The 23,709-nt window shown below is 32.5% G+C and overlaps 1 protein-coding gene across 3 annotated transcripts; it reads left to right on the forward strand.

Annotated features, from left to right (window-relative positions):
• Positions 1-37: 37 nt before the first annotated feature.
• Positions 38-18,262, forward strand: LOC132736698 (uncharacterized). 3 transcript variants are annotated; one of them, XM_060723888.1, is made up of 10 exons: positions 38-143; positions 3,934-4,046; positions 5,403-5,476; positions 5,859-5,922; positions 6,505-6,583; positions 7,698-7,766; positions 14,542-14,613; positions 15,607-15,748; positions 16,970-17,060; positions 17,593-18,259. In XM_060723888.1, exons 2-10 carry the CDS (start codon positions 3,968-3,970, stop codon positions 17,679-17,681), a joined length of 759 nt encoding a protein of 252 aa, XP_060579871.1. In that variant the 5' UTR covers positions 38-143; positions 3,934-3,967; the 3' UTR covers positions 17,682-18,259. The 3 variants fall into 3 exon arrangements, with proteins under 3 accessions (XP_060579871.1, XP_060579872.1, XP_060579873.1); XM_060723889.1 differs by having other exon boundaries at positions 111-135; positions 17,593-18,262; XM_060723890.1 differs by lacking the exon at positions 38-143 and adding an exon at positions 342-408 and having other exon boundaries at positions 17,593-18,262.
• The last annotated feature ends 5,447 nt before the right edge of the window (positions 18,263-23,709 follow it).

Genomic DNA, 23,709 nt, shown 5'->3' on the forward strand with positions numbered 1-23,709 from the left:
GATCATTTAAAAAAGAAGTAAAATAATATAAAAATGGTTGCGCCGAAAACGATAACTTGAAAAATACTATTCGTCATAGTTTTTTCAAACCCCTCAGTTTGCGCGGGAAAAACAATAAATGTAAACAGTCTTCTGGTAAAATGGTAATTTTGTCCTGTCTTTTTTACTTTTAAGGTTTGCATTTGGATTAAAAGCATTCAAAATAGAAGAATTATAAATATCGATAGAATTTATGCGTACTGAGTAGAGCTTACCCATAAAAGTGGACGTATTTATTTTTATCTGCTATCCGAAAATATATATGAATCCGAGCAATACCGCATTTCACCATTTATATGAAAAGAAAGATGCTTCTTTATAATACCATTTACACGGCAATCAAATATGCCCCTCAGGCTTTTGACTTCGGTACTACTGCCATAATCACTAATTAAGTAATTTATCGTTAAGTGTTGGGATATTGTAAAAAGTAATTGTAGAAAAAATTATATATTGAGTGACACAAATGGACAAGTGGTTGAACACACAGGTGGCAGTATGTGTTTGGACACCCCACTTCTATCTGCCACTGGACCCCTACTACAGTCCTGAATAAAAATTCAACAAAATAAGGCTTACAAGCACAAGGTAGTCAGACTATTCTCTCCCTTACCAGTTCCTCCCCTGACATTTCCTCCCTGACGGTTCTCTCCCTATTTTGGGGGAGAACTGTCTGCATATTTGCAAATTAGAAGACAGTTCCTCCCCATTCTTATTTTTATAATTACATTATTATTAAAGTATTTAGATGATAAATAAATGGGTAAGTTTATTATTAATTTATACAGGTACGTATATTAATATACGTACCTGATTTATATAAATTAGAAAAAAAATAGATTTTATTGAAGTGTTTAGATGTTAAATAAATGGGTAGGTTTATTATAAATTGATATAAATTAGAGAGAAAAATACTTTAATGAAGTATTCAGATGTTTAATTCAAGCACGGATTTATATGTAATATAAATTCGTGATTCAAGTTTCAATTTTGTTACAGGGTTCCCACGCTGTCCGGGAAAACGGGAAATGTCCGTGAATTTGAAAACACTAGCTCCCGGCCTTGAAAAGTCCGGGAATTAGTGTTGATACAGAAAAAAGTCCGGGAAGGTACGGGAATTAGTCTGGAAAAGGGGAGGTAAATCAAACAACCAAAATGGCGGTCTTAGCACAGTATATTGATTTCCGCATCTTGAATGTTGATGATTTTTCGATTTACAAGTGTTTTAAGAGGCCAATTTTGACATTTATGAGATTTAACATTTATTTTCTGGTTACTATTGCGGTTTTGTTTGGAAAATCTTATAAGACAGTCACAAATCGACCTCAAGTTTGCTTGATTGGCCTGTGCTCAAAGCACATGAAAAAGATGAAAGCTCACAGGTATGGTTGTTTCCTTGGGCAATGTTTTTTATCCTAATTGCTCACAACCATGCTAAAAGCCAAAGGTATATCAATATAAAATTAACAATAGTATTACATACAGGGCGTCCATTAATGGAAGTTTGGGAGTCATTTACTCCCTGATTTTGGTTTGTGACTTCTTTAAGTTCTACTTTTCCTTCTTTACCTATATAATGTGACTTCCAATATCAGAGATTTTGCAGTGTCTGACTTCCAAATTTTGGAACTTAGTGGAAGCCCTGATTACATACATGAACTATTGTAAAGGCAGAGCACAGCCAATTGGCCACACGGGTAGCACGAAATACCTAAGTATAGCCAATATATACTAAAAATAATGTGTTGTACTAATAAAATTGTGTTTTAATCATGAATACAATATACAATTTCACTAAGATGTAATCAAACTTACCCAAATATACATTTTTGAACACCGCCCCCCTCCCGTAGCACTGACTTAAGCAGAATACAACATTTAAACATGAAAGTTGTGAAATTTTGAATGTCGAATCACCTGCAGGCAGTTTTCATAATTTTACCCTTCAGTGTGACATGCTTTTGCCATTCTTTGAAGCCTTTAAGTGGACTGAGGTCAAATGTGTGGTAACTTATTTAATAAGTACTATGAATATCTGGTCAAAAAGTGATCCCTTGAAACATTAAAAACAGCAAAATTACATGAAAATGGCACACAACCTGCAAAAACAGTTTCTGTCACAAAGTACATTTCATTATTTATAGACACTAATGTATTTCTTAGATAGAGTTAGATTTATGTCATGAACTATATATATTATATTGGTGTTGCTAAACATTACCATGAACATATTCAAAGGACAAAAAAAATCAAATAGCTTGAAATTTTATCTTCTAAAAAGTCCTTAAAAAATCAAAAAAGGTCCTTGATAAGTCCTGGAAAAGTCCTTAAATTTTCAAAATATCTAAGAGTGGGAACCCTGTTGTTAGCATCATCAGCAACAATAAATTGGTAAGTTTATTATCAAAAATTAATATAAATTAGAGAAAAATATGTTATTGAAGTATTTAGATGTTTAATAATTTTGTAACTTTATTATCAATTGATGTAAAGTGAATTAAAAAAACATTTTTTTTTAACATATAATAATAATTGATCAATGATGATATTAGTTAATTATTCTGATTTTTTAATTAGATGTAATGTATACTTTTTAATATGTTTAGTCATTGAAAATAATTAATGAATAATTAACTTGATTAGGATAATCATAAGATATTATTTTTTGTTTTGATAAATAAAAATGCAATTTTATATAGGCAAAAAATGATTAATAAATTTTAATTGCTAAACTTTTGTATAATGAAAAAAGGAGTTCAATACACACATAATGTATGCGTTAAGTTTGTCAGTGATAATTGAGGTGTTTATTAATTCATTACTCAAGAATCAAGGTGTTGATTAGATTAAAATAGCTGTGAAAAGGTGTTGATGAATAAGTATTATATTCGTATTCGTATATTAGTTATTTGGTATTATATATTGTTTCAAGTTAATGACTACATGTTTTTAAATCAATTTCGTAAAAAAGTAAATGTGGAATGTGTTTGCATACCAGTTGTTGTTTATGTATTTTCTAGAACATACTTGTTTCCACCTTATTCACTATTTAACAAATGAATGAACATCACAAGCAAGACCTTAACATCATTACAGGTGTATATCAATCACTGTCCAATTATCTATATCTCTCACAATAAAGGTGTTGATAGGATTAAAATACTGAAAAAAGGTGGTAAATTTACAAACACTTTTCAGCTGATAAACATAAAACATAAAATGCAGTTAATATCAAACACATTCTTTTAATAATCTTCATTAAGAAATATTATTAGATTAAGTCAAAACTAAAATGACATCTTATAAAAATAAAATTGGGGGAGAACTGTCTGCATATTTCAAATTTGGGAGAGAACCGTCAGGGGAGGAAATGGTTAGGGAGAGAACCGTCAGGGGGAGGAACTGGTAAGGGAGAGAATAGTCTGTCATTCCAAGCACAAAACCACTGATGAAATTATAAAAAAAAAGAAAATCCACTTTCAAAATTATAGTTATATAGCAGAGACATAGATTATCTATGTCTCTGATTATAGAAAGGTGACAAGTTCATTTGCTAAACACAGGAAATCAATTTTTTCTGTTCACGGTATTTTTTTATTTGTCGCAGCCATTTTGTATTCTGATACCTATGTGACATGTGCGATCTGATTTGACGTCCAATTTGGCTCGTCCAATCAGATAGTGTGTTACAACGCAGGTATCAGACCTATTTTAGTCATACACCTAAACAACAAAGTTTTTGTGCAAAATATTTTAAATCTGTAGATTTTCAAGAAAAACCATGGATTTATATTACATATAATATAATGTAATATAGATCTGTGGTAAAACAGAACAATTTTTTTTATTTGATTTTTTTTCTGACCATTTTTTTTGTTTGATTTTCATTTCTAGTGTTGGAAAGTCTGTCATAAAAACTAGCCTAGAAATGTCAACTTGCAGAAAGAAAAGAAGAAGATCGAGCTTGGCACCGGCCAAAATAAGAGTGTCATTGTCACCTGGACTAGGTAACAGTTTGTTATTTGTTGTTAAGGAAGGATTTCTGGAAAGCGGCCCATTTCCCTTGAGATTTGAGAATGTGAATTTTAATAGCACTTGTTTTAATCAAAACTGGGGGAAAAAATAACTACTTTTATTGAAATATTAGGTCTCATAATTATTATGTCTGTAAACTTTTTAGCCTTGACTAGAGTTCCCTTGTGGCTGAGGGGTTGCTTTTATAGGTTGAGGCATCAGAATTGCAGCAACCATTTAATCCCTATGTGATGATCTAGTAAGAGGTTTGAATGGGTTTGAATTACTGGATTCTATGCATTTCTTAGCTCCAGCAGCCTGCAGGTGAGGTGGTTTTGACCCCTGTTACATGTATTATTGCTTTAAGTTGGTAACATCTGAGGTTAACCAAAACCATCTTTCCTATTTTAACATTGTGTTTGTGCAATGTGAAAGCAAAACAAATAAATCTTACTTTTGAGCAGGTAGATCTACATGTATGTTTGTTTTGATGGCATTTTTCTTTTCAATTTATTTACCCAGAATGTATATTTAAACAGTTGAAAAGAAGCAATATAACAGCAATCTTAGTCATTGACCTACTTTTTGTAAGCACACAGTCATACTAAGCAGTTTTGTGCATTAAGTCATTTCTGAATAGTCCATGATGGACCTTTCCAGTGTTAACAGTTTTATGTAACTTGTTAACAGGCTAACTTGTTATCCAATTGCTACACTGAGATAATACATAGTCACTGGTTGACCTGGTTTGCACAATTTCTGTCAAGAGAACACGTGGTTATGTTTGTGAGCAGTTGACCTAGCAATGAATGGAAAAGGTGTGGCAAAATGTTCTATCTGAAAAACCGGAAAGGTCCATTATATAGAATTCCTTTGGTAAATATATATTATATTAAGACTCCCAACAAAATAATTACTGTTTACAAACTTTACAATGTATATGTTTTGAGGGAAAAAATTTCTTTGCCCATTTTGGGAAATTTTGCCTTATAAGATATTTTGCTTAATTGGGACCTTTTGAAACCTCCTTCATGCTCTTTTGGCATAGTACTTTGAATTGTGCTTCCAACCAATGCAAATATCATTCAAAGCATACAAAAAAAAGAAAAAAAGTTGGCAATGAAATGTGTGGAAACATCTGATACCATACTGGAATGAACTCCAGCAAATTTGACAGTTTTAATATTGGGAAATTTAGTTTGATTAGGAAATTTTTTTTTGAAGATTAGGAAGAAATAGCATATTTGCCATTGGGAATGGGTCTGGTAATCTGGCCCATGGTGACACTGGGAAAAGGCATGTTTATTCATGTATATAGCAGCATATTGAAAAATGTTAATTGTTTTTAGGGTTGCATAAACAGATTGACCAAAGCTTATCACCGGAGGAAAGGTTGCAGGAGTTATCTGCACTTTGTTTGAAGGTAAATTGATTAGATTATATATTTATTAGATTAATATTGTTTGCAACAGGATGGTCATTGCAGGCTAAAATGCCATCAGATAAAAGAAGTCACACTGAGGGCTAAAAGTAAAAACAAAAACAAAAAGCATAATATTTGAAATTTTAATTTGAAAAATATGCAAAAAAAATAACACAGAAATATACTAACTATTAAATTCAGATCAATTTTAGTGTGATTCTTAGGTTAATTTGAACATTTCAAACTAGATAAACTATAACTATATGCCTATGGTCTATATAAAACCTGGGTGAAAACATTGTGGTGAAAGATAAGGATATAGGAAAGCCTTCACAAGTCAAGTCTATGACATTGTTAAAATGGAAATATATTTAACTTTCAGTTTGCTACTGATAAAGTGACGAGGGAGGCAGCATCTGATGAAGTCAAAGAACTTATTGAGAGTGGTAGGCTTGAAGTCTTGAGATTATGCAGAATTTATTTTAGTTTGTGTAGGAAGCTATAAGTTTATAGACACACTCTCAAATCCGTTCCTGGAAGCAACCAGTCTGTATTTGGTGTTACCATTGGTGCCCAAATTGTGAAATTTCACTAATTTTCTCTGTTTATATTAATTATTAAAATGTTACATTAAAACCTTTTAAGTTGGCAAGGCACAGTGTGTAGAATATCAATAATGGGGTTTTAAATCATCAGCTATTTGATTAAAAAAATTCAGTCTGATTCAAAGATAGCTGCTAAGTACTTACTCATGAATCACACATCATTCTTTGTCTTTTACAATGGAAATTACAGGCGTAAACCCCGGATTTTTTTTACCTGAGACTGTTGCAAAATTTCTTCAGGGAGTGACACATTTCTTGAGGGTTTGACATTTTAATAGTTTTCCATGTGGGAATCTTGATGCAAAATTTTGCTTGGTCTCGATTTTCACTTAAAAAACATAAGTTGATATCATAATCTAAATGCAATTACCAATGTGACCAAAAAAAAAATACATGGATACTTGTGTATTGTTTTATTTTTAGTGAAAGATGACATATTTAAAGCAGTCGACTTGAAGGAGCACAAAGACTTTGTGCATGATGCTTGTCGCCAACCTGATAGGTACGTCATATATGTCAGTAAATAAGATTTTTTTACTGATTTTATTTTTAGCACAAAATACCCCAGGTGAAAATTGAAAAAAAAAATCTTTTCAAAATATGTGATCTATCTTGCTTGTACGGAAGTGTCTTGGTGCCAATTCATATTCTGTAAAAATAAAAAAAGAGCAACTCTTACATGGGAGGTAAAAAGCCTGAGAAAAAGTCCATAACTCCTACGAAGGACTTAATTAAATAACCGCTACATAGGAGAGAAAAAAAGTCAAGTTAGGACTTTATATAAACGTCCTAATAGAAATTATAAAAGTCTAAATAGAAGTTATAAAAGACCTAATATATATGTTATTGAAGTCCTAATAGGAGTTATAAAAGTCTTAATTACACTTTCTTAGGTCCTGTGTAGCAGTTAATATTTTTTAAAGCACTTAGAACTTTGGATTTTGTCAAGATATATTGACCATCTAAAATGCTTGGATATCAAGCTTAAGATCTACAGAACCTTGACTTTAAGAGTTTATAGTTAAATATTAAATCCAAAAGAGTCATACACAAGAGGTTGTTTTATAAAAGATTTGAAACTTTGGTTAAAATTGCATTGTAAAATTACCTTATGCAATCAAGCTACATACAAGTTGTAAACACTTCTATGAAAAAACTTCATAGCTTCAGTATATTGCAATATCTGAAAACATTATCATATTGCCAAATAAAATATTACAATATCCCAATATACTGCGGTATACTGCACACCCCTAATATTGTAGATACATTTTACATGGATCTATATGTTTCATGTTTGGTTTCCTTTTTAATTATCACATGTGTATATAGAAAAAAAATGTTGAACTTGATCAAGGCCTAATGCTCCTGAGGCATGGATATAGGAATAAACTTTGAAATTATGATGCAGAACTAAAAAAAAATCCTATTCACCTTATATCAAAATTCGAAAATTTCTCAGAAGTGTTTTCAGTCATTGAATATTCTAATGTTTCCCATTTAATAATTATTTACAGCCCTCAAACCAAATTATATGTTTAGACAAGAAATTAATAATCTGACATATATTGTTATATTGATATTTGTTTTATAAAGAATGTGTGTAAATATTTCAGGTTATTGCCAAATCCAGCTAATGAAGATATGGATGAAACCATCAGATTAATTGAAAAAAGAATAGAAAGGTATTTTTACTTTAAAACGTTCCTCAAAAGAAAGTTGGTTTGATTGTTTAAATGGGTTTTAGGTCACACCAACACAGTATAGGTCATATGGCCACGTTCCAGCTTTACTGGTGGAGGAAGACCTCAGGTGCCCTTCTGTGCATTATTTCAGGCACAAACAGACACCTGAGTAGAACCAGACGTTCCGTAAGCTAGCTTGGTAGCTTCCTCACATGAAATATTCTAATATACTGGTCGGTATTCGAAACACAGCGGTGAGGGGCAAGTGGTTTGAAGTCAACGACCTTAACCGCTCGTGTACAACTGAGATTAAACCTGAAGTAATACACGGAATCTAGGGGTGTCATCGATTCAATCGATATCGGTGTATCAACGATCTTTGTTATCCGATTCGATATTGATTCAATTTTTTAAATATCGGATATCGAATGCACATATATTTCTAGCTAAAGAAACTTCAGCGAACAGGTTTTATAAAACTGATAGATCTGTTTAATGTCGGAAACGTCAAAATAAAAGCGACATATAAAGTTATGGAAGCCAAGGCAGAAACATTTTTTTTTTCTAAAATGAAAACGGAAATTAATGTCAAAGTTACCTCCCAGTGTCTCTAACGAATGCTGACTAATTTCGTTGTAATCTCGCACGTATGCTCAGTGTTCGAAATTAGCAATAGTCCGATAGCCCCTGACTACTAAATTTCTCCTCAGTCTACCAACTTTTCACAGTAACAAGCCCGAACAGACTACTGTATTTTCAGAGGCACTATAAACAACTGTTTTGAACAAATGAATCGTGCTAGTGAAATGTCTTTTGGGCTAGTGTATATTCCAATCTGGTAGTCCGACCGGCCTAGTGGATTCAAATCCGAATTTCTTACACTGTATGCTAAGTGGATGTCAAGACCCCTCAATTCAGATTTTAAAAAGAGAAAATGCCAAGAAAAAGTTGTCAGTGTTTCTTTGTTAAAATAATGAGTACAAAATGTTAAACTTTAATAATTAATCAGGTTCTAAACACTATGATTTGCCAATTAAACTTGGCTTAATTGGAATGGCAAGGACGGGATTTAGCATGATCAGCAACTACGTAATAGCAACAACAACAACTAAAGTATAATGGAAAAGGCTTTAAACATAATAATTACTAGTCATTAGTTTTCATTTATAGCTATATGATAAAAAAGAAACAAATTGTTCAGTTTTCATAGTTTATCTTTTTTGCATTTGTCTAAATATAACTGCTTTGTCAGTGTCCTTAGGAAACATTTAAAAAGACTTGAAAGCTAAAATTTAGCCTGGCAATCGATATATCGCTGTATCGCCGATAATTCATTACCGATATATCGATACAAAAATCCTTATCGATGACACGTTTAACGGAATCATCTGCTTTTAATCACAAATAAAGATGAGAAGAAGTACATAAAGTCCAAACTTTCATGCAAATTTGTGTGAATTTCAAAGAGCAGAATTTTTTGCATATCAGACAGGATTATCTACTGTTTACACCGGTGTTAGAAAACTGTCTTACACGCCCATGTAAGACAAGTCGCGTGCTTTTAATGACGTCATTGTCGGGCGCCTTTTATGAATGAATTGCGTTCTTAGGATGACGTCATTTAACCGTTATGAATGAAGTTGTAATTTCATACGCTACTATAAGAAAAAAGTTCGTAATGAGAATATCAGTTTTCATAATTTCTGTTCTGGAAATAATTGATAATGTAATATGCAAGAAAAAGAATCAAACACCGGCTGTTGGTACAGATGGGAATATCTAGCTCTCGGGTAACTGTTTAGCGGAAACTTGGCAAAGCCTCATTACTGCTGTAAACAGTCAGCCTCCAGCTAGATATAGAGGATATTGAATGAGTGTAAGTTTAATACTGAATTTATTGCACAAGTTGAATAAAATTATATTATGCGAGCCTCTGACGAGCATAATATTATTTTATTCAACGAGTGCAATAAATTCAGTAATGAACTTATACGAATTTGATATTTGATATATTTATCACATACCCAAAATAAAAGTCATTTTTAGCTCGACTATTCGATAAGAATAAGTAGAGCTATTGCAGTCACCCCGAGCGTCGGCGTCCGCGTCGGCGTAACCACTTATGTTAAAGTTTTTGTAATAGTTCAAATATTTTCAAAGTCCATTGACATATGGCTTTGAAACTTTGCACACTTGTTCACCATCATGACCCCAACCTGTAGACAGGAGGAGGTAACTCTATCAAGCATTTTGACAGAATTATGCCCCTTTTTCGACTTAGAATTTATGTTAAAGTTTTTGTAATAGTTCAAATATTTTCAAAGTCCATAGACATATGGCTTTGAAACTTTGCACACTTGTTCACCATCATGACCCCAACCTGTAGACAGGAGGAGGTAACTCTATCAAGCATTTTGACAGAATTATGCCCCTTTTTCGACTTAGAATTTACGTTAAAGTTTTTGTAATAGTTCAAATATTTTCAAAGTCCATTGACATATGGCTTTTAAACTTTGCACACTTGTTCACCATCTTGACCCCAACCTGTTAAGAGGAGGAGGTAAATGTATCAATCATTTTTTTTACTATCAAGCACTAAGAATAGTCGAGCGTTGCTGTCCTACCGACAGCTCTTGTTCATTGACGCGCCTATAGTATAAGGCTAACATTTAGTGCGTCTTTACACTATGTTTGTATAACGCTTATGACGTCACGTCAAAATATATGCACGACCGTGCAATACCATATTTACGGAGTCGCAAAATCGGCACGGGTGTGTGATAAATTCCGGTCTGTACCAGCAGCCAGTGTAAGATTCTTATTTTATTTACCTGATTTAATCAAGCTACAGTAGTTAAAACATTTTGTCAAATAGAAAAATCTTACATGGGAACTTGGTAGTTTAGTTATTAAAACACATTTTAAGAAATGTGAAATAGCCAAGTGGTAAGGCTATCTTCTTGTATATCAGAAAGGATTATGCAAAGTTTACACCGGTGCTAGAAAACCCTGTCTTACAACCCCAGTGTAAGACTATTCCTGTGCTTTAAATGACCTCATTCCCATGTGCCTTTTATGAATGAATTGGGTTCTTAGAATGACGTCATTTTGTCGTTTTGATTGAAGTTGTAAATTCGTAAGCTACTATATGAAAAAAAGTACTAAATGAAAATATTAGTCTTCGTAATTTCTTTCCGAATTATGATTAATATGTGAAAGGCAAGAAAAAGAATCAAACACCGGCTGTAGCTTCTGCACATGATAATGCATGAAAAGAAGTGCCAGGGCTCGAATTTAACTTTTTTGGCCACTAGCAATTTTTTGCTAGTGGACAAATTTTTAACTAGCAAAAACTGACTTCAACTAGCAATTTTTACGACAATGATTTTTTAATTCCAAAATTGTTAATTAATTGTTGTTGCAATTATGTATCATAATAATCAATGAATTTTATTGAAAATGTTTTTATTAATAAATGTTGTAGTACAACACATAAATTTACAGTAGTTTGTTATAACTTGAGTTCATTCAATTGTGGTATCTCAATTGTCATGTAGGAACTTGTTGCATTTGCAGACAAGCTGAAGGTACAGTAACTAAAGGAGGTGGTACCACACATAAAAACAGTTAATGTGTTTCTAAAACATCTCACTCTGTTAAGTTAACAACACTTGTACAGTACTACTGACTTATTATGTTTATGGTCTTGGCCCATAGGGTTGGATATCTGGCCGTTTACTTCTTTGGCCAGATATCCACCACCTGTTCACTGCCCTCATTGGTTGAAAATGATGAATTCCTTTGTCATTTATGTTTATTCGCAACAGCTGGTCTAATCGTTAAGTGCTAAGAGAACATCTCCAGTCATCTTTTATCCTCTTCATTGTTGAGAAGGCACGCTCACATGCTGCATTACTTAATGGATACAAGTTACACAAGTGGATCACTAGCAAAATATGTTTATATTCACCACGATTAAGATCCTCCTGGCTTACTCTTTGCCAAATACTGAGGGGGTTCTGACCTCTAAAGTGAGCATTTCTACACACATAAAATTTTAAGTCTTTCCATTCATCTTTTGCTTTAATAATGTCACAACCTGCATTTAACAAAGGTGTTTCAAAGTGGTTACATATTACTTCAAGATCATTATTGCCATATTGTAATAGAGCTTGTCTGTTATTAGAATCTGGCCAGTTTTTTGGGTCAAAAGCATGGCAACTGAGGAAAATTGCTTCACTATCAATGTTTTCTAAGCGACTGTGTATACAATCTATGACAGACTGCACAAGCCTTCTTTTTAAAGCTAACAAAATGTCATTCGCAACAACATTATGTAGAGTTTCACCCTGATATTCACAACCATTTACAATTTTGCCCCAAAAGTCCTGTAAACTTTCACCATCATTGTCAGACAAGTAACGAAGAGATTCATTTGCAGTTTGTAATTTTGTTACAGCACTTGAGAGATGAACATCTTCTCTCTGAAACTGTAAAGATACCTTGGCTACTTCGTTTAATAGATCTTTCATAAAGTGTAAGAACCAAACAAATTTAAAAGACATCATTTTTCTAAGGATGCCAGTTGCTTTTGCCCGATACTGGCCAGCATTGCTATTATCTTCACTATAGTTCATCATATGTGCCACTATGACCTTCCAATTTTTTATAAGTTTTGAAATGGCCCTCAGTTTGTGGTCTACCCATCTAGTGCCATTGCAGCGTTCAGGTTTATTGAAATGTGAATCCATGAGTTCAGCAATTTCCTGGGCCTCTTTGTTTCTCTTTGAAGAACCCCTGTAGAAATAATAAATGCTAGTCAGAATTTCAATAACAGTGTCTAAGTACTCCCCTTTGAAAGTATCTTTCAGCGATAGTTCAAGCCTATGTGCTAGACACCATATAGCTAAAATCCATGGTGCATGGCCTGCATCCTTAATTTTTTTAATGACACCCTGCTTCTCCCCGAACATTACCGCTGCCCCATCAGAACAAAAACCAACAGTTTTTTGTTGATAGTTAGGCATATTAAACTCATTGAAGGCCTCATTAACAACCTGAGCAATACCATCAGCTTTCGTATTTGGGGGTTCCATTAATTTCAAATAATGAATCTTTGGATGAAAATCATCCAGGAGTTTAACAAGAATTACTTCCTTCTCTGAGTTAGCATTGTCGGCAGTTCCATCACAGTATATACTAATGAAAGGGGAGTTATCAAGGAGTGTTTTTAAGTTGTCAAACTGACAGCCAGCAATATGTGTAATAAATTGAACACAAGATTTATCATTGAAGTAGGTCTCGCCCAATACAACCTTATTTGCAATCTGTAATTTACATAAGTCTTCAAAATCAGTAAAAGGTTTGGCATTAGCAGCTATGAAGTAAGCAGTTCGAAATAACTTTTCCATTTTTTCTAGCTGACATTCGTCTAACTTCATTAATCCTTGCTCAATTGGTGTAGGGGTTTTATTCTTTATTTTGTGTTTGGCTGCTTTCGTGTCTATCGCCCTCTGATGACCAGCTGAATCCTTGTGAAACTTAACAGACTCTTTTTTCACATTTGCAGACCCTGTGACAAACTGAAAAGACAAAAATGCATATATAAATATATTATATTATTATCAATTCTTTTTTTTCTAACTTATATACATGCAAATTTAATAAATTAGCATTCTTTATTAAATTAAAACATAAATCCTAACAAAATTTAAAACATGTTTTAATAACTTTTATCATACTGCAGCCACAACTCAAAATAAAGAATAAAACCATCTTATATTTTAACTCACTGAAATAAATGATTAAATTAACATGATCAATATGAAAGATTTTTTTTTATTTCTGCATAAAAGGTTTAAACATATTATGTGACAGCTGACTTAATAATGAAATTGGGCATGAAAAAAATTATAATACTTTAATTTAATTTTAAGTTTAATTATTTGATGTGCTGAAAGACAAAGTTGTTGCTGGAGAATAACAAAATTAAAATTTTAATTTAATTGGACGAGTTCGAACTGCCCGGGGTACGAATTAGCAACGTAACTTTCTACTCAAAAACTTTATTTAGGGGACAGGGATTCTTATCAAATGTCAATTTACATGTAAAAAATAATAATGCAATATTGTCGCCATACCGACGATGTCTGGTCTGGATTATACACACAACAATCGGCGCAAAATATTTTGGCAACATTTCCATCGTCATCGGTTTCGTACGTTAAACTGATGTGCAGTTCTTTCTCCCATTTTTTAACTGTTTTAACTGCAGGTCTGATTGTCTTTCTTTTGAGAGATGGTGAATCATCTTCTGTAGTATTGTTATCGGAAGACACATTATGATTTGCTTCAGTTAGTGGGAAGAAGTTTGTTATTTTTCGTTTAGACATTTTTATTTTTATTCGGATCACGCTTGATTTACTCGGAGAAAATGACATTTGGACTGGTTTAAATTTGTGTACTTTTACAATTTTTAAGCGAGGTTAAGGTATAGAAAATGTAAACCAGACAGCAAGTGCGCGCGCGCATAGTTTATAACTCGGCTACCTGCGAATATTACGCCCCATTTATATTTCGGATTTTCTTGACGAGCGTTTTCCGTTTTTTTTTTTCAACTTGCAAAAAATTGCGAGTAGTCATAAATCTTACTCGCAAAATCATTTTTGAACTAGCATTTTGCGAGTTAGCGAGTGTTAAATTCGAGCCCTGAAGTGCATTAACCCCTGATATATAAAAAAAATAAATATAAATAAATAAATCTTACAATTTACAGGCTGGCGAAGGAAGAAAAAGATTGGCATGAATATTTTGGAGAACTTGATCAACAAATACAAGATGCTGAAAGGTATGAGGTCTCCTTAATGTGACATTTCAATTAGCCAATCAGTGGCTAGCCTCTTTCCTGTGACCTTTAAGTCAGTCAATCAGTGGCTAGCCTCTTTCCTGTGACCTTTAAGTCAGTCAATCAGTGGCTAGCCTCTTTCCTGTGACCTTTAAATCAGCCAATCAGTGGTTACCTTTAATGTGACTTTCAATCAGCCAATCAGTGGCAAGCTTTGATTAATACAATAATTTTAATAATTTATTGTTTGATAAGGACAAAAATTTCTCATAATTGTATTTAGTTAAATTCTTGCAAGACAGTCATCTTTTTCCAGTAAACAATTGTTGAAAATTCCAGATGTAATCTCATTGCAGACATATGTTTAACATGTCATGTCACATCCTTTATTTAAACTATCAAATGAAGAAGCATGATAAAGCAAAATATGTCTTGATAAATTGTGTTGGTTGATAAATCTGTTTTGAAGAAAAAGTTCAGGTAATATGATTGCTGTGTATTCAATGTTGTCATCGTCATGGTGCAAAAACTCTGTAGCTTATTATTCAAACATTTGCAAGGTTATCAACATGAAACCTAGGATTCCTGCTTATCTTCACAAGGTGCAGTTGTCAGACAAGGGGCATAATTCTTAAGAGTTATATTTTTTGAGTGTTGCCACTTTGAACTTGGAATTTTTGTCAAAAGTGGTTATTTTAATAGAAGAGACACTGAATGTCAGGTGCTTGTTGTATTTAATCTTTAAAATTTCAAAATAGTGTAGAAACACTTCACTGCACAGCTTTTAAGCATATTGAATATTTTTTAATTAAAAAAAACCAAAAAACAACTAGTTAGTTGTACATTGTATAAATATATATTAACATCTGAAAGTTTTAAAAGGTTTGTTAAACTTTCCAAGTTATCAATGTTTAAAATTTCCCAGTTTATAACGGCATGTGCTCTTGAGGAAAATAAAGGTAAAAATATCATGTTAAATTAACTTTTATTTTTCAGTAAGTCACAGAATCTTTTACTCCAACCATCTGATTTATCAGAAGATCAGAAAGAGGTGTCAAAAAGTTACCTTCCCGATCTCGCAGATCTTAACATAGTAAAACAACAGACAGATGAGGCCGTTAATTCTGTTTTCATGCTGGTAAGTTATGCCTGAAAATCAAATGAGCCACCCCATGACAAAACCAACAAAATGCGCAGTCTGATCAGGATCCATGCTGGTCGCTGTCAGTTTCTACTTGTTATATGGTTTGTAAGCAAAAAGCATAGATCCTGATCGGGATGTGCGGATGCGCAGGCTGGTCTAGATCCATGCTGGGTGCAAACACATTATGTTGGTTTTTAGTTCCTTAGAACGCGTATTTATGAATTTTCATAATGTTTAAAAATGTTAGATGCTTGATACTTGAAGAAAGTAGCAATAAATTTAAAATAATTTGTTATAAAAGTAGCAAAATGAAAATAAAGTAGTATTTTGACTTCCATTCAAACTTCTAATTCATTGAGACTGTTCTTATTGCCTTATTATTATGGTGTAATTGAAAGCATATTTTATACATCACAAACCCAGAATACCAAAAAAGAAAGTATTTTACAATATCTTACACAACTGTGAAAATTTAATTTGCCGCAAAAATTAAGGAGAAAAGATACTTTTTACCTTTACATAATGTAGAGTGATATTTTCACAAGACATGAAGAAATGGGTTTTTATTTGTATCAGTATTCTAAATTGTGTATCAATAGATTGATGAATATTGATGATGTATTAAATATCTCAATTTTCAAAGACAGCTCTAATTTCTTATACTTAATATATTTGTGCTACTTGCTTATTTCTCTGCAACTTGCAACTTATTTACATTTCTAGTATTTCAGGTTTGTGAACATGAAAAATATTTACATTTCTTGTGTTTCAGGTTTGTGAACATAAAAATATTTACATTTCTGGTATTTCAGGTTTGTGAACATGAAAAAGATATACATTTCTGGTATTTCAGGTTTGTGAACATTAAAAGATTTACATTTCTGGTATTTCAGGTTTGTGAACATTAAAAAGATTTACATTTCTGGTATTTCAGGTTTGTGAACATGAAAAGATTTACATTTCTGGTATTTCAGGTTTGTGAACATTAAAAGATATACATTTCTGGTATTTCAGGTTTGTGAACATAAAAAAGATTTACATTTCTGGTATTTCAGGTTTGTGAACATGAAAAGATTTACATTTCTGGTATTTCAGGTTTGTGAACATTAAAAGATTTACATTTTTGGTATTTCAGGTTTTAGGACATAAAAAAAGATATACATTTCTGGTATTTCAGGTTTGCATACATGAAAATATTTACATTTCTGGTTCTAGGTTTGTGAACATGAAAAGAAGCTTCATACACAGCAACAGTTACTTGTCAAAGTTAATAAACAACTGGATGAGAAATTGAAAACACTACAAGGTATACCTATCATCTTTCAAATCATATAAATGAATAAAAACTTATCTTCGCTACCATCATTGTGCCAAACAAGCCTGAAAATCAGTTTAGTCTGACCAGTATTGTTGAATACTCAATATTATTTATTTGATAGAACTTCTGCTGTCCAGCTAGCTTACAAAGGGTATGTGATTCCATTCAGGTGCCCTCTTGCCTCGCTCTGCTGTGGGTTCGAATCCCGCCAGGGACTTTGGATTCTATCATGTAAGGAAGCTATCCAGGCAGCTTATGGAACATCAGTGGTTCTACTATGGTGCCTGTTTGCGGCTAAAATAATGCATGGAAGGGCACATGATGTTGTCCTCTACCAGTAAAGCTGGAAAGTCGACAAATGACAACCAAGTTACAGTAGTGGACTCTTCATTTGTCTGAAAAATTTTGTAGGACTAGGAGATCGATGGCTTAGTTTTTTCCCAAGACAGGCTTATTACCAGATTTTCAAGGTATTGTACAATCAATATACTAATAGATTTTCCTATTCTTTCTCTTTCAGAACAAACGTTTTATAATATTGGCAGTCCAAGAGCCAGTGTTCAGCACCTTACGGAGTTCCCGACACCTCCAGCAGAGCCTCGTTCATAACGCTATATATAACCACATAATTATTATTCTTTCAAATTGTGTTTTGATTAACAAAAATGACAATTGTTGAAAAAAGAAGGCATCAGACTGTTACAAAAGTGAAACTAAGGTGCTATATAATATTATGTGCATATTGGTCAAAATAAACCACAAGTTTTTATTTTCTGCAAGAAAAACCACAACTTTAGTTTTTCATACGGGATTTTGTTAAATTCAAACCAACCTTACCAAATTCATATTTACTATTTATAAATGCAAATTATTACAGCTTGTGAGTGAAATAGACTTTGGACTGTGCTTAAATTTAATGGAATGCTAATACTATGGTGTAAAAATAGGTAGAAAAAAATATTTTAGCTAGATAAATTGAGGACAAGGGTGCTAGCATGCTTACCCTGCACATACTATCTTTAGGGTGTTTAATTACTTACATTCAAATACCTATATCACGAGCATGTATCTTTACACTATTACACCCATGTGCAGGGGCTTCTGTGGCACAGTGATTAAGGTAATTGGCTTCAAAGCATTTGCCCCTTTCTGCCGAGTTCAACTCCCACTAGAGATTTATGATTCTTTCATGACAGGAAGCTTTCAATATTGAAATCATGGATTGTTTATAAATCAGAACAAATTATCCACATGAATTCAACTGATACAGGGTTTAGTTGAAATATTATGCTTTTGAAACATTCTTTAAGTCCAGACTAAAAGAGCTTTTCACCACAATGTTAAAAAGAGAAACAAAACAAATTTGTACATACATGTATTGTAAGATTTTTATTGTAAATTAAAAATATTGTAACAAATTATATCAAGTTGCTTTTTGTTTTGAAGGTGATTTCAGTAAAACAGTAGCTACAAAACAACCTGAAAAAAATAGAAAAATATTATTTATTAAAGCTGCATGCCTGCAGATGAGCGAAAATATTTCAAGAAAATCAAATTTGAGAAAAATATATGAAGATTTTAAGAAAAGTTAAAAGATTCAAATAAGAATATCCCAGTTATGTGTTACAACTGTTTTTGCCATATTTATCCCCATATTTATGCCTCAGAAATCAGTATTTTTTAATTTCTTTAGAAATGTCAGATGTGTTCATTACTTAATATTATCACATATTTAACAACTGAAGAGTGCAGCGCTAAATGTGAGTAATGTGTCAATGTCATGAAGGTAGCAAAATGTAAACAAAGAAGTATTTTGACATGCATACAAAATACTTATTCACTGTAATTATACCTATTGCCAACGGAACTTAGTTGCAAAATACAGTCCAGTTACTTTGAAAACTATTATAAGAAACCAAAAATGATAAGTTTTTCGGGAAATAAAATTGGAAGCATTTCCGAGGCATAATGGGCCTTTCAAAAAGAATGATAATCAATTTGCGGAACTAAAAGCAATCTTAAGGCCTCAAATTAGCTTAGCTTACTGTAAACTAAACTTGATAACTGACTAGAAACCATTATTCTATTTCTAGAAACAGTCACTATGGCCCTATGAGGCTAGAAAGCAATCAAAGAAAGGTCTCCTTATGAGCTGTCTGTTAACTTAATTTTATTACAATATGTTATTCCTAACTTTACTTTTGATTGGAAATAATTTCCTATTTCTAGCATCAGTATCAGTTCTATGACCCTACTGGATCTGAGCCATCCCAAGGAAGGGATATAAGCTTGCTATATACTATGTTCCAAGTTTGATAATAATACCCAACAGTAGTCTTCATCCAGAAATCATAAAAACAAACTGATCTACCAACAATTCTACTAACAAGCTCACTTCTTTATACCAACTCTAAACTTTGTTTGTTGGAGTATGAATAAGGCCAGACTGATAACAATAACATTCTAGTTCTGATTAGAAGAGAAGTAGCACTTGAATTTCTTATCCATATTTTTTAATGTGTAAATTAAAACTTGCCTATGATGATTAGTCCAATCACACCTACTAATAACGGAAGAACAACAGCATACTGTCTGTCAGGAAATAAACCATGTATGTAGATCTGGTCTTCATCCACAAAAGGCTGTAAACAGAGGTGAACATAGCACTTGAAATCTGTGTAAATTATTAAAAAGAGGTCAGAACAAACAACAAATCTTCCTTACTAGATTAATAAGTCATGCAGTAACAATGTGGTGATAAACAATGGCACATGAAATGTAAATTATTAAATGTACTTAAATCATGAATGTGCTTACTTTTCTTGAATTCTTAGTACATTTTTTTCTCATATCTGGAGGTATGCAGCTTGAAAGGTTGAAAATTGAATTCATTCCTTTTATTGAAGATACCATATACAATATTAACATGATGTGGAGTGGAAGAAAAGCATAGAGCAGAATTTCATGTTTGTAAAAGCTGGATGACGGAGTCGGGGGCAGGGTGGGTAAAAGTGAACTTAAAGATCACAACAGTTTTTTCTTACCAGGACAATTACCCACAGGGAGTAATATGTGAAAACAGCACCAGTCCCTGTAAGAAGTGCAGCACCAAACACTTGATCTTTCATCTGTATGTTGGTTTAAAAATTTCTGAAAAGATGCACGAGTACATTTACAACATATTTTGAAGCTTCGAGCAATTGGTTAAGATTGATAAAACACATTTTCAAAAAAGCATTTGAAATAAAAGCACTAGTCTTGTGATACCATTCACTCTTTTATTATTAACCCTTAATCTGCTATATTTCTATAATGGATCGCTCCAGCTTTAAATTTGGAACAGTCCACTCAAAGTTCAAGGGATTTCAATATCAAAATACAAAAATTGAGCTGCCAACAGTATAGAGCCTGGTCAGACTGCAAGGTTGTCGCAGGTTGAGGGTTAAAAATTTTTCTTTATAATGTTTTCTTTTAGAGTAATGTATCCGGTTAATACTATAAAAACAAGAGCTGTCGGAAGGACAGCACGCTCGACTATTCTAAGTGCTTGATAGTAAAAGAGCCTTGATAATGTTAAATTTTTTAAGTTCACAAAAGGGCTAATTTTTTTTTATAAATTCAAGTTATAGGCCTTGAAGAGAGTCTAATTATACAGTATTGGCTTGACTATTCGGAAGGTAATGTCACAAGGGTGTTTTATTGAGTATAATAATACTAATTACCTATGAATACATAAATTTGACAGAAAAGGTACAAAGGCTTGTTATTAAGATGTTTTATTAAGTAAATCACAGCTTTATTATTATTAATGCTTAAATTGTCCCAAAAAAGGCACAAACCCTTCAGTAGTTATTGAGATAACAGCTTACAAGCAAAACTTTACCATGAATTTCTAAGTTAAAAAAGGGGAGAAAAATCAGCCTAAATGCAAGATAGAATTATGGATCTTTGTCAGTGAACTACAATTATGACTCTAAATGCATATGTGAAGTTTTAAATAAATATCTTTAATAGTTATTGAGATATGTAAAACTTGCATGTAAACATTAACCAAGAGACTAAGTAGAAAAGGGGATATGAATCAGCCTTAATGCAAGATAGAGTTATGGAACTTGGTCAGTGACATACAATTATGACCCTCCAATTATGACCCTACGTGCATGTGTAAAGCTTCAAGTAAATATCTTTGAAGACCTTTAACCTTTAACCAAAATTTCTAAGTTCCAAAGGGGCATAATTCTGTCAATATTGTAGGCAGAGTTATCGAACTTGTCAATCTGATGTACCTTGTTACTATAAATAAGTATTGTAAGTTTCAATTGAATATCTCAAGCAATAATTGAGATATTTGACTTTACAAAAAACTTAAACCAAAATTTCTAAGTTAAAAAGGGGCATAATTCTGTCAATATTGTAGGCAGAGTTATCCAACTTGTCAATCTGATGTACCTTGTTACTATAAATAAGTATTGTAAGTTTCAACTGAATATCTCAAGCAATAATTGAGATATTTGACTTTACAAAAAAACTTTAACCAAAATTTCTAAGTTAAAAAGGGGCATAATTCTGTCAATATTGTAGGCAGAGTTATCGAACTTGTCAATCTGATGTACCTTGTTACTATAAATAAGTATTGTAAGTTTCAATTGAATATCTCAAGCAATAATTGAGATATTTGACTTTACAAAAAACTTTAACCAAAATTTCTAAGTTAAAAAGGGGCATAATTCTGTCAATATTGTAGGCAGAGTTATCCAACTTGTCAATCTGATGTACCTTGTTACTATAAATAACTATTGTAAGTTTCAATTGAATATCACAAGTAATAATATAGATATTTGACTTTACAAAAAACTTTAGCCGACGCCGACGCCGGGGCGACTACAATAGCTCTCATATTCTTCGAATAGTCGAGCTAAAAACTAATTTGTGATATTTTTACTGCTGGGCAAAGCATATATTTATATTTCTATACACTGCTATCTATCTTATAATCTAGATCTTTCATTTAGTCAAAGTTGGTTTATACTATCTTTTTTGTTTGATTGAGTTGGAAGCTGTTAGCATTCTGAAACACTCTTGAATCTGTTCCTGGAACCAACCAGTACTAAGCAATGAGTGTAAAGTTCCTTGCTCATGGATGGAAACAACAGTTTGCCCCTGACAGGGTTCGAACCCACGCAGCCAGCAATTCTTAGATAACTAGTCAGATGTGTTAACCCCTCAGCCATGACGCCTCTCGAAAGTTGAAACCCCTTCTGTGCCTCATTATACATGTGTATATATATAATACATAGAGTTGCTCGTGAAAGACTATCATAAAAAACATATACATGAATACATGTATGTCTTGTACTTTTATAATAAGTCATAAATTTGTATATAGGGGTTAGATCATCCATAAATCTAACCTGGTCCACAAGTATCACTGGTGATATTAAGGTTAATTACCTTGCTATTTTATCAAGCACTTTCAAAGTATTAAATGTTCATTAAGAGTAAGACAATTATTGTATCAACTTATAATCAAGTTTAACTTTTAATCAGGAGTCAAAGGGGTCCGACACACTTGGGTGTGTTCATATATAGTGTAATTAACTTACACAAGCAATTTGACAAAAAATATTGGGACAAATATTTTATATAGTCTCTATATAAAATATTTGTCCCTATATTTTTTGTCAAATTGCTTGTGTTATCATTGTTCAGTGTTGTATATTGCAAATAATAAATTATTGAAAATACCTTGTTTTGTACAACATATTTTTTCATTGCGTGTTAAATAGACAACTATTTTCTATTTAAAGACGTTGTCAAATTTCTTACAAAAACAATTCTATATCATCATATTGATAGGTTTTTTAAAAAAATGCAAATTTGTATCCGAAATCATGCAGTATCCGGATACTGAGTATTACAAATATGTAACAGATCGTCATAATCATATGTTTTTCAGATATAGGTATATCTTGTATGTTTTTACATTAATCTTGCTTTATTGTAAATACCTACCATTTAAAAGCATAACTGGAAATATGTTTAAAAACACCTTAATTTTTTGTTGTTTAAATGGGCACAGAGTAAAAATCTTCACTAAAATCGTTTTCGCCCATCCATCCGTCAATGTTTAGTAGCTTCGAATGATATTTTTCATGCACTGTCCATATGAAGTTGACTTACAAAAAGGTTTAAATATTTATCATAAAAGCTATTCGGATACCTGGGGAATTACATTCAATAGGTAGACGATGATAATACCTTGTCATTCTGGCATAAAATGTTACAGTAGTAAAATCTATCCTTGAGGATGAATGTAATATCCTCATCAATTGGTTTAAATCCAACCAAATGCAGACAAACCCCGAACAGTTTCAAGCTATTTCAATGGGAGTCAAGTCACAAGTGACTATCATTTAAATTTTGATTCCCTTGACGAAGTATCAGCCATTTGCCAATAAGCCTCAAAACAGTTAAATGACAAAGGTTATTAAAGTAAAATCGTCTCTGTATCTACCAGGATTATCATATTAAAATCATTTATCACGCCAAACTTTAATTACTGCCCCGTAGTATATGGCATTTTTTCGTAGTAAAGCCAACACTGTCAAACTCCAGTACAGTGCCTCCGCATTGTTTT

Source organism: Ruditapes philippinarum, unplaced genomic scaffold (assembly GCF_026571515.1).
Source record: "Ruditapes philippinarum isolate M1 unplaced genomic scaffold, ASM2657151v2 ctg3510_1_1_1_1, whole genome shotgun sequence".
In the NCBI taxonomy this organism is placed as follows: Eukaryota; Metazoa; Mollusca; class Bivalvia; order Venerida; family Veneridae; genus Ruditapes; species Ruditapes philippinarum.